We start from the raw sequence: 14388 nt of genomic DNA on the forward strand, positions 1-14388 counted from the left end.
TTTCATCGCTAGATTTATTCCTCAGTCTGTTTCATTTCATTGAATGAGTCATTGATACATTATCGGTCCCTACAATATTTGTTCCAGCACTATAACTCCAAAAAAATTAGTATGCCAGCTATGTTGTGTTCTGATATTTTGAATTTTTTTAGCTTGAACCCTTTCATTTGATATCCATATCATGGAGGTGTATGGAAAATCTAGTCGTTCATCTTAGATTCAAGCTAGAATTATTCTTAATTTTGATATGCGTGTTAAAATAAATACCAACGATCTGTCGTTGTACAGTCGCTTCAAAGAAAAAAAAAGTATGTTTTCTGCATCATCAATTCAACCTAAGTGATGTTCATGAATATTTTATGTACTGCGACTCGGTTTGTACTAAATATCCACAATTTCAAACTATCAATTACAAACTACTAGATTTCAAACTATGTTAGGAATGTATGCACGTAGATGTTTCAGCATGTAGCTGATTACTTTTGTGTTATCATTAGTGATTACCTGATTATCAATAAAAATACATGAATAAAACATATTCAAACAATTGGTGAAATTCCAACAATTCATATTTTCTGGGTTTTATTTGAAAAATATCTCCATTAAAATAAATCTATATTCGTTAATACCCATACATTGTCTTAACAAACATTATAGAAAAGTTTTTTTTCCTATTTACTTTCTTATTAGTCAGTGGGCTATGCTTGAAGTTTGAAGTTTTTCTTCCTTATGCAGAGGAATGTGCAGTTGGTTAGTACCTCGTCCACTAGATGGAGTGACATTTTGTGATGTTCGCTCCAACTTCGGAAGAGGAATGAAATACTCTGAAAGAATTCCGATTTTCAATTGTGTCGATGATGGTCACTATCTTGCACTGATGAGTGGCTAATAAGCCCGAAACCGGTCTGCAAGTGCCCGTTCCAGAATTGAAGGTCGACTCTTTCAGTTGTATTGCCAATTGCATATACAAAAAATTTTCTGTGAAGATTACTGCACTGATGCCTGTCGGATATAATTCAACGCCCTTCGTGGTATTAGCCAGGGGAATAGTTGTTTTCTGATAGGCTTCAGTCCATTAAATCTACTGTGTAGGTATATCGAGACTGGCTGGAACGTTTGAAGTTCATTTGCTTTAAATTTCTTTCTATTTAAATAGATTTATCTCCCGGGAATTATGACACCTAATTAAACATTTTCAATTTATGTTCAGTTATCATGAAATTGAACATATTCTCACATACAATCGACCTACAGAAAACTCACTTCAAAATCGCCAATTTTCTTCCAATGGTTTTGTTAGCAGTTATTTTTCCTATAATTTTCACCGATTTGCAAATGCTCCTTTCTTTTCAGATCTTCTCATATTTTCAATCAACGCATTACCCTACCTCGAATTATTATCTCTTGTTTGGAATCCTCATTACAACATCCACAATATTGAACGAGTTCTGAATTACATCAATTTCAAAAATCATATACTAGTTGTTGCTCTCGGCTTCCCCCGTGTAGAATTTGGTTTGTCACATTTAGTTTCGTAACGAACCATTTTGAACAAATAGTTATAATATTTTTTTATTAACCCAAAACCTCAGGTTTCCAACTTCAAAACTGACGAAATTCGATACACTCTCTAAACCCCTTTCTTGATGCTTATTTACGCTATACAAAGAACCTACCTGCATATTTCAAGATTTCAGGTTCAGTAGCTTCGGCTGTACGTTAATAGAGTGTCAGTCAATCAATAGGTACTTACTTATACAATATTGAATAGCATCAGAAAAAAAACTGAGAGTATTAAGATGAAATACACTGAAATACATATTATAAATGCGTAGAGTTTGTAAGAATGGATGAATGTAATGTATGTATTGAAATACACAAAGGGGAGGTTCCTACGTTAATGCGGGTAAAACAGCGGGAAACAACTGTTATTGTATAAGTGGGTACCGATTGATTGAGTGACACTCTTATCTGTAAAGTAGTAAGGGTGAGTGTAGGCCCACAGCATTTAGGCCACATTTGACCCATTGTACATCCTCCCGAGGAGTTGTCCTCCTAGGTCATCGTTCATTCTGTCCTTTCCAGGAAGGTGGACAGGTCACTGGAAGACATCTCCTTTATATCGGCAGGTGTAGGCTAAGACTTGCCAAACATACACTGTCTAGTTGACGACAACTCCGGACACTCACATAGGACATGCCTGACAGTTTCATCTTCCTGTTCACACATCCTGTATAGAGGTGTGTTCACTAGCCGCATATGATGGAGGTGTTTCCTTTGTTAACAGTGGCCAGTCAGAAATCCTACCGCTAAGCGAAGATTTTTCCTGGTCATCGCCAGATATTTCTTCGGCGTCAGCTACCCAAGGTCGCCCAGGATGATCCTGGCAAGATTGCATCCTTTGATTCCATCCCATCTCTTTAGGGATGGAGCATGGGTGTGACGTTTTGCTAGTTCCGCAATTGTCGAAATCATCAGGCCGTAGATGTCACTGCGTCCTAAAATCCTTAGTCCTGACGCTTCCTTGGCCAAAGAGTCCACAATGCGATTACCTTTACTCCTGTCGTGCCCTCCACCCCAGGATAATGTTATTATCTATCGAGGCTTGGGCTAAATTTTGGTGGCACTCTAGTACTAACCTTGAAGTAACACTGCCTGTTCAAGGCTAATAGGGCTTGTCTACTATCAGTGCAGATTGTTATGTTTTTGTCAGAAAATCCTCTCCTAGATATTACTTTAGTGGAGGTTGAGATACCAGCCAGTTCTGTTTGAACCACGCTGGTATTTTTTCCATTCCCCAATTGATCCTTAAGCTCAGTGATCTGGAGTAAACTCCACATCCTGAGCCTTCTTTGGCGTACGTATATATACGTATTGCATTTGTAGCATCTGACTCTGTGTTCTGTTTCATTTTATAGGGTTTATCAAACACAAACCTGGGTTCAATTTCATCACTGGCTGCCTGCAGCAAAGGTTGCGCAGTAAGCGCTTCTCGCCATAGGCTCAGCCCCAATCGACCCATTCCTACTTCGAGGTTTATACCAGCCGTGCGCAATGGTAACATGGCCATTAACACAATTTCCTTAACGTACAGGTTCAGAGGGGTCAGACCAGTAATTAATTCCATTGCCGCGGTTGGTGTTGTTCTCATGGCTCCTGTGATGTTCAAACAAGCCAATCGCTGTATTTGATATAATTTTTAGATGGTCGTTACTTGTAGAACTGTCGGTCCCCATACAATGGCTCCGTACGTCAACATATATCCTATTATTGCAGTGTAGATCCAGGTAACCACACGGGGTGAAAGACCCCTTGCGCATCCCACTGTCCTCCGACATTGCTCATAAGCCACATATGCTCTTTTTGCTCTACTCTGTAGGTAAGAGTTTCTTGTTAGCTTCCTGTCGAGGGTAGTGCTGAAATATTTCACCTCTTCAGAAAGTTTTGGCGGAACACTAACGCTAACGATACCTTATTCAACTTAATACTTGTTGAAAAAGCAGTTATTTTGAAAGGACTGACGGAGTTTTCATGTCAAGATTTTTCATCCCTCAGTTTTATCCTGGCCTCTGCTTGTTTGGCACATTGTGGATTAACAGTACATACCTTATATTTCTCTGATTCCGCTAACCGTCCTGCCACCGTTGATCCACCTGCCCCACCTCCAACAACAATATAATCATATATTTCATCGGGACGTGTTTTTGGCTTCACTCTGTGATATGAGTCATCTACATCTGGCATGTTTCTGAAGATGGAGTCCACCAAGGACATAAAAAGAACAAAGCTGCTACCAGGACATGATGCTGCAAAAGGAGGGCCATAAAATTGTGGACCGCCTACTCCGCTCATTTTCGTTTTCCAAGTAGAAGCTTGAAACAAAAAAAAAAGAATTCTTGAAAAATACCCATGTCAAAATGCTCAAAATGTAGTCTGATGTTTTTGGGAATTTCGTAAATAGCAGGGACTTTTGTTTTTCAAAATTGTGAACCCACGATTGATCATCATACTTCTTGATCCAAGGAATCATCATCATTGACAGATTGTCTTTTATGTAGCAATAGTATGAATTCTAGTATATCATAATATACATGGACCCTTATAACATACATTACCATCATTAGAGCTTCTTCAGGTACCTTGAGGGTGACCAGCCATATTCATCTATTAATACCCGCCGTGTATATACACAATGTATATATATATCTTCATTAGGAAACGATAATTATTTTCATATGACCAATTACTGAACTATTTGCGAGATAATATCATGAGGCTCCCGTATAATTGTTGACCTGTTTTTTATTTTTCCTGAAAATCATTGTTCCAAAAGTTATTCAGTGTGGCTCGCTTTTAACACAAATGATTTGTAGCTCCAGAACCATAAACTTCAGATCATATGTTTTTTACTTTGTTGAAATCTGCTCATCATGGAGTATCTGATAATGCGAAACAATACAGGGGGATCCATTAAAAAAAAATTGGTGACATGCTCTGGGGGTGCGATAGGGAAGTAACATCAAATGTGAATATGTCAAAATGTGTTTTTTTTATTTTTTCTGCGAATCATTGAACCAAAGGTTATTCAGGGTCGCTCGTTTTAAATGGAATGCACTGTATATACACACATAAATATATACATATCACGTTTACGATTACTTCAATATTTTATAATTTATATATATCATTTGTGTTGGATTTTCTCTAGGTTCACTGTTTCCAGGAATGTGTATTGTTTTGTGTAATATATTGAATGTTGGGTCTTGTTGTGTTTTGATTTGTATTTGTTCCTCGATAAGTGAATTATGACTGTTAAACTTATGGAAGTACCTGCACTAAGGCGTTCTGACCGCATAAAAGAACAGACAAGAGGATTAAACGTTCAGTTTGAATAGAGCTTTGAAGATGACAGCACAGCCAGCTGTCGAAAGCGCTCGCATATAATAAATAGAATTTATAAAGCTTCAAATCCTCATTGTGACATATTTTATTATGAATATATATTATATATATATATATATATATATATATATATATATATATATATATATATATATATATATTAAATTTTACAAAGGATTTGAAGCTTTATATCTTCTATTAATTATCTGCGAGCGCTTTCGACAGCTGGTCGTACTGTCATCTTTTAGACACTCCTCAAACTGAACTTGTCATCCTGTCGTCCGCCTCTTTATACGGTCCGAACGTCTCAACTCAGGTATTTCAGGTACTTCAGGTGAATTTGCCTGTATTTGTTCTGCATCAGGTACTATTCTTTGTGTTAGATTTTCTCTAGGAATGTATGGTTTTGTTTAATATATTGAATGTGAGGTCTTGTTCAATTTACTACAAGTAAAATGGCAGATATGCATTTCTGTTATGGAATAGCTCACGGAAACTCGAATGCTGCAAGACGCATTTACCATGAAAGATTTTATCAGCGTTTAGTGCCTAAAAGAAGAACTTCTGTACATCTCCGTGCACGACTTTCTGAAACAGGCAGCTTTCAAAGATCAACGGTTGTCATTGGGAGGCCTGCAACGGTACGAACAGTTCAAATTGAAGAAGCTGTTTTAAATGAAATTGAAGTAAATCGTCATACCAGTACTCAGAAAATAGCTGAAGAACTGAATATTAGCCATGTCACAGTGTGGCAGATTTTAAGAGCCCAGCAGCTATATCCCTATCATATGCAACGTGTGCAAGCACTATTGCCCAGAGATTTGCCTGTAAAACTATCTTTTTCTTATTGGTTACGCGGTAAAATAAGAAGAAATCCAGGTTTCCTAAGTCGAATATTATTTACAGATGAAGCTTGTTTTTCTCGCAATTCAATTATTAACTTCCACAACAATCACATATGGACCGAAAAAAATCCACACGCCTTGATAGAAAATAATTTTCAAGAACAGTTTTCTTTTAATATTTGGGTTGGAATTGCCGGTGACCTTCTCATTGGGCCTCATTTCCTTCCACCTAGACTTAATGGAGAAGAATACCGAAGGTTTTTACCTGGACTTCCAGAAAAAATTCCAGTCATAGAAAGATTCCGTATGTGGTACATGCACGATGGTGCTCCACCACACTTTAGTGTAGTGGCACGGCAATTTTTTTATTAAAATCTACCATAATCTTTGGATTGGGAGAGCAGGCCCACACCCATGGTCACCTCGCTCGTCTGAAATGAATCCCTTAGATTATTTTCTCTGGGGACACCTTAAAGCGTTGGTATACAAAACTGCTAGTCAAAGTGAAGAGGATTTACGAAATAAAATCAATAATTTATGTGACATGATAAAAAATACGCCAGGTATTTTCAGAAGAGTGCGAAATTCAATGATGCGGCGGCTAGACGGTTGTATTGAAGCCAAAGGAGGCCATTTCCAACACTTAATTTAGTGCAATTCGTTAGTCTAGATGTTAATGATATTTGATATTTGTTGTTATTGTTATTTGATTGGTAATGAAAAATTGTAAAAATAATAATATCCGAAAGAAACATTTAATTCCCCATATTATTCCTTGTGAGGTCCAGGGATATGCAATTAGGTCGACTTTTTTTTCTTAAAAACTAAGTAAGATACGAAAAAAAAATTAATAGACAAAAAAGTTGTGTATTTCTAATTGCCTAATCCAAAGAAATAATAAAAATTGCACAAAAGTCAGTGGCGTACATTTTTAAGTCAAAAATATTCGTTCAAATCCCGCTCGAGACGCCACTGGACTAATTAAATTGAATCACGCTCGGGCTAAATTAGCTCCTTGATGTTATAAATACCATTGCCAAATTACAACAAAATTAGGTAAAGGATATTTAAAATATTTACGAATAACTTTTTATTTATTTTTATTTGAAGACCCTGTATCTTGAGAACGAAGGATATGCGGACCCATATTTAAATGAACATTTCGTCTTAAAATTACCTAAAGAATCGTCTGTTAAATTTATGGTACATAATTAATTAAGATCCTGTATATAAACAAATGATGATACTAATTTTGTGTGAGTAATAACCTAAGCTTATTTCAAGTTGAACAATTTGAATATTAAATAGTTCAACTCAGATCAGTTTACCACTTCTATCAGGCGTCCCTCCTAGACGCACGTTTTTTACATTGATATCTACAGCACATTTTCTGGTTTACTTCACATAGGTGTTTCATCTTCAAACCAAGTACAACTCCTCGCTTCAGGTTAGCATCAGTTTTTTTTATTTTTCAAATTGAATGAAATTATTCGTATCAAAAAAAAACATAAATCAACTCAGACAAATATCCTAACACATCATACCTTGAATGTTAATTTTTTGGTTATTTACGGAACGGTAACTCATCAATTACTGGTAGCGATAATGGGAATATAACAATGCAAATATTGTTAGTTTCAGCGTTTGTCACTATCAGTCCAACAGAAAACATAAAAAGTTATCAAACATCCATGTCATTTATATTGGTTTTTGAAATTTTCTAGTCTAGTACTCATACCTATATCCATATATTTTTATGAGAATTATGTCAATAATTTCATTCAGCATCTGTTTTCATTTCTATCGCAAAAGTTCGCTTCTCTTCGATAAAAATGAAGAGAGAAATTATCTAAATTTGTCGCATACTACGTTAGACATTGGAAAATATTATAGAATCACCAGAAACTTATTCTTTTCTGATAATATGATATAATACGATGTATCAATAATAAACATCCAACAAGTCTACCACCACAGCGTCTATATTTTCAATTTCTACATATCTTTAGGATGAACTTATCTAAAATAACAATTCTTTCAGGCCAGTCTCACCTCACCTACACTTTGGGTTAATGAACTGACACCTATCAGAATTCAACTACTCCTCTGGCTAATATCACTAAGGGCGTTGAATATATCCGACAGGTGTCAGTGCAGGATTCTTCATTGAAGTAATTCCTGCATATGCTGTAGACGATACAACTGCCGGAATCGATTTTCAATCATTGGAACGGACACTTGCAAACCGGGTTCGGGCTATTTCGCCTCTCGTCAATGCAAGGTAGTGTTCATCATCAGAATGAAGTCGATGATTTGCCATTATTAAAAATCGAATTTTTTTCAGAGTATTATTCCTCGAACTAGGCTGAAGCGAACGACAAACAACATATTTGTCATCGCTTCATCCGCCCTTAAACGAGGTAACCAACCGCATATCCGACTCGCCCAATTCCTCGTATATAGAATATAGTAAGGAAGCATATTTAAATACTGGCTGTAAATGAAATTATCTAATACATAATTTCGTTTAGGTCAGTCTCAACTAACCTACAATATAGGTTAATGGACTGGCAAATATCATAAAACAACTACTCCCCTGGCTGATACCACGAAGGGCGTTGTCAGTGCATAGTTCTTCACTGAAGTTATTCCTCCATAAGCTGTTGGCGATACAACAAAGGAATCGATTTTTCATTATTGGAACGGGACGTTCCAATAATTCGATGGGATCACTACATTTTGTTGGAGAAGTAACTCGAATTCAACACAAATCTTATCAACACCCGAGAATCAGGACAAAAAACTCCATATAATCTTATCACGACTTGGGTGAAAAAACAAGTTAACTCATTAACATATCTCCCAACTAAATGACCCAGAAAAGTGTATAATCAATGTGACACAGACCTTAGCTTGAAACATACACTAAGTGCATTAGTACCTACATATTTCTGAAATTTCAGTTTCTTTTTCAAAACTATCTTCAAGTGATGAATAGAAGTCGATAAATGAAAGGAACAAACGATATTGTATTTTTCAATAATTCATTCAAGAAATTATGTTTATAAAAAAAATTATGAGAATTCATAAAATGAAAAATATGACAAGAATTCCAAATAAATGGAATGTGTACATAATAGTTGATCTAGTTGCCTCCTCTAGCCCTTCAGCAGGCTTCTACTCTTCTACCCATGCTGTAGATAAGGTTGCTGATAACATGCTGAGGAACAGCATTTCGAAGCTATTCTAAGCTGTCAGGTGGATCATGTCTGGTATGCAACTTCCTGTAAATGTAACTCCAAACATGCCCTATCGGATACATGTCTGGTGAGTTCGGTGGCCAATCCATCCTTGCAATTCCTTCTTTCTCCAGAGCGTTTTGCACAGCCAGTATTCGATGTGGTGAAGCATTATCTTCCATGAATACAACATCATCTCCTATGGCACCTCTGAACAGTCGAACTACATCAAAAATATTATTTTGAAGGTGTAATTGCCCCGTGATTGTCCTAGGTAGAATTATCAGTTATATTCGTGTACCCTAGATGAACCCCCCCACACCATAATGCTCCACGTTGATTTGGATTGATTTTCAATGCCAAATTCAGTCGATGCTGACGCCCTGTTGGTTTCCAAACGCGAAAGCGGTAGTCATCATTTATAAGCCCAAAACGGATCTCATTGGAAAATATGGTATTTCGCTACCGATATTAGTTTCCTTGTGAATGGGTTCTTGCCCAGTTCAAACGTCTTCGTCTGTGTGTGGCATTTATTCTCAGTGACCACTGAAAGCGCCTACATAATGAATCAGCACTACGAAGACGCCAACGAATCATGCGGCTTGACAAATTGATACTATACGTTCTTTGGAAATGTCTTCCATAGCCTTGTGCTGTTTCAAAAGGGTTCCTGTTTCAAAAGGGGTCCTGCCGTTGTGTTTTCCGTCTTCTCCGACCGCTTTGGTGCATTCCGTGAAAACGACCACGTTCTGTGAAGTCTTCGAGATTACCCTTAGAAATCGTGCTCAGCATTAAACCTAGTTCTCTCATTATATGCCATTAGGTCCATTCTTGCTCGTGCAAAGTTACAATTGCCATAGAATCTTCTTCAGATAAACGTGCAACAGGCATTACACATGAATAACTGCCACTATATTATCAGACAAGAGTTGAAAATTCACTGATTTTAGGTTCTGTTTTTCTGATCCTACATTGAATTACACGAAAAAAAATTTCAAAACAATGGTCATTGATATCATTCACAGGATTGCTGCATAATATAGTGTATGAAAGAAGTAAAATTTAAGTGTCAAGTGTCTGTTTCCGAAACATCGGATAGCCGCCATTGAGGATGACAATGTTCCATGTAAGTGAAATGTCTTCCATATACTATATTGTGTAGCAATCCTGTGAATGATATCTGATTCAATTCCATAACGAATCTCTGGAATACAAACTGAATAGAAAAAAGTGTTTTTATATAATTCAATGTTCATATAAAAGTAGTTGTTTCGACACACTGTTTCACTTCATCTGACGGAGCTAAATATGTTCAGCAGCTGTTAAATCCATTCGGTCAAAGATTTTGCATGATATGCTTGTTAGAATAACGATATCGGTGGTAATTTTCTAGGAAAATCGAATGTGTATCTCACAAAGCAAAAATAATAATAATAATAATAGCCTTTATTGGGTAAAATGGAGTATAACATCCAAGAGGCGAAGTTCAAAACTGCAGAGTAGCACACTACAGGTTTGTTCTACCACTACACACTCCACTCCACCACTTCTACCACTCCACAAACAGCTACGAGAACTGGCAACAGAAAAAATATAGAACAAATACAAAAAAATAGAAAAAAACATTTGAATAACAACAAAAAATATATACATATGGATAAATTATTGAGTATTTATATTTGTTTACCTAGAAGTTCAATTTTCAATTTTTGCCTAAAAATAAATATTTCAAAATGTTTTGAATCAAGGAGCGATTTGAAATATAGTAGCCAATTTTGATAAACTTTTCATATTAAAACACCCGAACACAGAAAAATATCAGAAAATTTTGCACGGAAACGGTATTGAAATACTTTTCCCAACAAAACATATTCTAGGATTGTGAAGTTTAGAAACAGACCACAACAAAATTTATGAATTCAGGTCTTTTCTTCATTGTACCTGCTTTATTATTCGAAATAAACATTTTATGCATATTAGCAGTCAGATTTTTAAAACGATTAAATGTTTAAACAGTATTGAAATAAATACTGGTGTACAACAAGGATCCGTTATCGGTCCCATATTGTTCCTGTTTTATATTAACGATTTGATGAACATAAGTATATCTGAAACATTCACTATTTTCGCTGACAACACCATTATATTGTGGCATAGTAAAGGTATAGATATACTCAATGAGACAATAGCTCATGATATACAAAAAATCAAGTTTTGGTGTGATTCCAATCTACTATCCCTTAATATTTCGAAAATAAATATGATGACTTTCAAATGTTCACTTCAGAATTCATCTATAGCGAGCGGTATCATTGAGAACAGAGAGTGTACTAAATTTCTGGGACAGTATATAGACGGTGGACTGAAATTTGACGCTCACATCAGAAAAATGAAGAGTAAAATTTCCACCGGGTGTTATGCAGTGAGAGTTATTGCTAATGAACTGGGAGGTTATACTGCGAAAACAGCATATCACGCTTTGGTAGAGTCTCACTCGACAGAGCCTGCAAAATAAATTAAAATTACCTATCTCTTGCAACTCTCTGGTCAAGGACTCATTATTTTACAATGGTGTGAAGACGTATAACCATCTGCCGAGTTACACTAAAGAGATAAATATCGATACCAATCAATACAGAAAAATTATTAAAGAAATTTTGAGTAGAAGACCCTATTAAATTTTGACTGAGTTCTATACCGATCATTTTCAACTTAGCATGTTTTATGTGTATGTATGTTTCAACCATCGTTTTTGGTTTTTTATTCAGTGTTTTTATAATTTAGTTCACATTATATTCAATTTATACTTTCATATTCATAGGACATTTATGTATTCTTTTATATTTATTCACTAACTTTGTCAACAAGATTTTTTTCTTTGGACAATGAAGTATATATTAACAATACATTACTGGCGGTACAGTTTCAATATAGCATAAAGAAGACTTGGATTTTTTGAGTACAAAATTGATTTTTAAAGCAAATCAATTAGTCATATGTCTATCTTTGGAAGTGATAAAATAATAGCAACGCCGTAATTATACCAACATGTGACAAATATCAAAAATTCATTTCAATTGATGCAAATAATCAATAAAATATTCCTTCAATTTCAATGAGAAGTCATTTCATTGTGTGAATGTATCCGGTATAGAAAGGTTTCGACTTTCTACTCCTTCATCATTATACGAAATAATGTGGTTAGTTGAAATTATTATTATTATTATTTTTCTCAAAAAGTTTCTTCAATTTTTTTCATATGCTTCCATGAAAGCATTCAAAAAACTAATAAATAAAATGAATACTCACTGGAACGGTTAAATGCTTGCAATTGTTATACCCACCGTACTTTCGATTCAACTGTGAAAATATGTTTTGTAGATATCGAATATATTGCTAAATGAATATTCGTCGCTGTTGATATCTGTTGAAAAAATTTTCAACAGATATCATGTACGTTATTTTCAGTTGTTATCGCTTTCTGGAATCGTAAATCCCTTCTTCCATCATTATGCTTTGAAGTAGACCATAATATCGGTTGATTCTATAATTGTAATATTATTCAAGAAAAAATCGATGTGTGGAAGTTATCACCACTTATCAATTCATAAACTATTTGCAATATTCATGAATTTCAGGAAAGCCCGAGGACTTGGCAATAAATCAACACAACACCAAAAATTGTTTTCACAAAATTATTGCAAAAATACAATGGAAAATTCACTCCAGAATAGATTAATATTCATAACTGATTTCACTGAATTTAAGTTCAACCAAAGCTACGTTTCTGAATTCATCAATCACGGATCAACACAAAATTTTACTTTAACTTTGAAGCATCAAATTTCAATTTTTTAGGTCGTAATTTGAATGAACATTTTTATCATTTTCATTAAGTTTTACTATCAAAATGACTCACAAAAAATTAGAAAATAATAATAATAGAAAAAAATTACTTTTATGTTCATAGGTACTATCTTTCAATAAATCCCAAATATAGTCTCCCATCATGTTTTCATTGTATAAGCTTTGATACCGTTGTTTGAAGCTGATAATGTCCTGGTGAAAACGTTCTCCTTGCTCTTCTGAATTCGCATGCAGCATATGTAGGAACTTTTAATGACATCCAGCAGCCCATGGCCTTAACATTTTTTAGCATATTTTCAACTAGCTTGTTGTAGTTTTCGGCTTTGTTATTTCCTAAAAATCCACCAACGACTGCTTTGAAACTGTTCCAACTCGCTTTTTGAGAGTACGATTCACCAACGCTGGAAACTTTTCATCGACGAAAATCTGTCTGATTTACGGACCAACAAAAACCCCAGCTTTAACCTGTGCTTTAGATAACTTCAAAAACATTTTTCTCAAGTATTCAAAACTGCTGAGATTTGATCCAGTTTTTTAACAAATTGTTTCATCAACCCTAACTTAATGTGCAGAGGTGGCATTACCACTTTTTCCGCTTGAACAATTGGCTCAAATTTTACGTTTTCTTTCCCGACACAAAGTTCTGTTCTTACAGGCCATGACCGTTGAGTATAATGCTTGGCAACCGCTCTGCTATCCCATAAGCACAAATAACACGGATACTTTGTATATCCGCTTTGAAGTCCCATAAAAAATTCCATCATTTTAAAATCTCCAATCAGCAGTCAGTTATACTCGTGATACTTTACTTTTGCTCGGATTCACAATGCAAAAGTAGCAGTCGTTAACGTGGTCTTTTAGTTCTCGCCAGATTCTTGGTATTGCAAATTTCATAGACCTTTTCTCACCTCGACACCAACATATTTTTAATTAAAATTTTCTTACTTCCCAAACATCTTTTACAATAACTACAAGCAACATGTGGAGCCCATGTCTTGTCTTGGTTCCGTACCGGACAGTCAAAATATGCTTCGTAGGCTTCACAGAGAACGTAAGATGGATTTAATTCGTATTTTACATCTCGAACTTTAATAAATTGCCCACATATACAGCGTGACTCACGGTCGATGGTAGGTTAGACGTTTCTGTAAAACACAAAGCATGATTTTTCTGAAAATTTCACACATTTCCTTACTTGTTTTATCGATCTAAAATATTTTCAGCATTGCGTCGTTGCCACTTCTATCAAAAAGTCCTAGCAATTATATTTTTTTAAATGGAACACCCCGTATATTAATACATTTTTGGAATCGCTCTAGTATTTTAATACTTTTTTGTTCATAATGTCCTATACCTATCTCTATCTGTTTTCGAGATAAAAAATAAATTGTGCTAAATATGGTCCAAAACATAGCCTTAATTGAAATTAAGTACATCAGTACTTAATTCGATTATTCGAAATATTCAAATAACACCAAGAAATCGACTCCATATCATACAGGGCGTGCTAAAATTACTATCAATTCCATTGTGCA

General features: G+C 35.2%; 1 protein-coding gene across 4 annotated transcripts in view; it reads right to left on the reverse strand.

Annotated features, from left to right (window-relative positions):
* The window catches only part of LOC111503079 (glucose dehydrogenase [FAD, quinone]), a 38370-nt gene that overhangs the window by 16655 nt on the left and 7327 nt on the right, over window positions 1-14388 (reverse strand). The window contains exons 1-2 of one of the 4 annotated variants that reach the window (XM_023157299.2): window positions 12296-12445; window positions 3607-3872 (exon numbers count right to left, since the gene is read on the reverse strand). In XM_023157299.2, coding sequence (XP_023013067.1) covers window positions 3607-3852 — 246 coding nt within the window. In that variant the 5' untranslated portion in view covers window positions 3853-3872; window positions 12296-12445. Of the gene's footprint in view, window positions 1-3606; window positions 3873-6012; window positions 6056-7291; window positions 7350-12295; window positions 12446-14388 lie in introns of those variants that run through there. The other 3 variants (XM_074183173.1, XM_074183172.1, XM_023157307.2) reach the window with 3 other exon arrangements.

Source organism: Leptinotarsa decemlineata, unplaced genomic scaffold, assembly GCF_025532065.1.
Source record: "Leptinotarsa decemlineata unplaced genomic scaffold, Ldec_3_MD MMD2_tig00026336_RagTag_RagTag, whole genome shotgun sequence".
NCBI classification, from domain to species: Eukaryota; Metazoa; Arthropoda; class Insecta; order Coleoptera; family Chrysomelidae; genus Leptinotarsa; species Leptinotarsa decemlineata.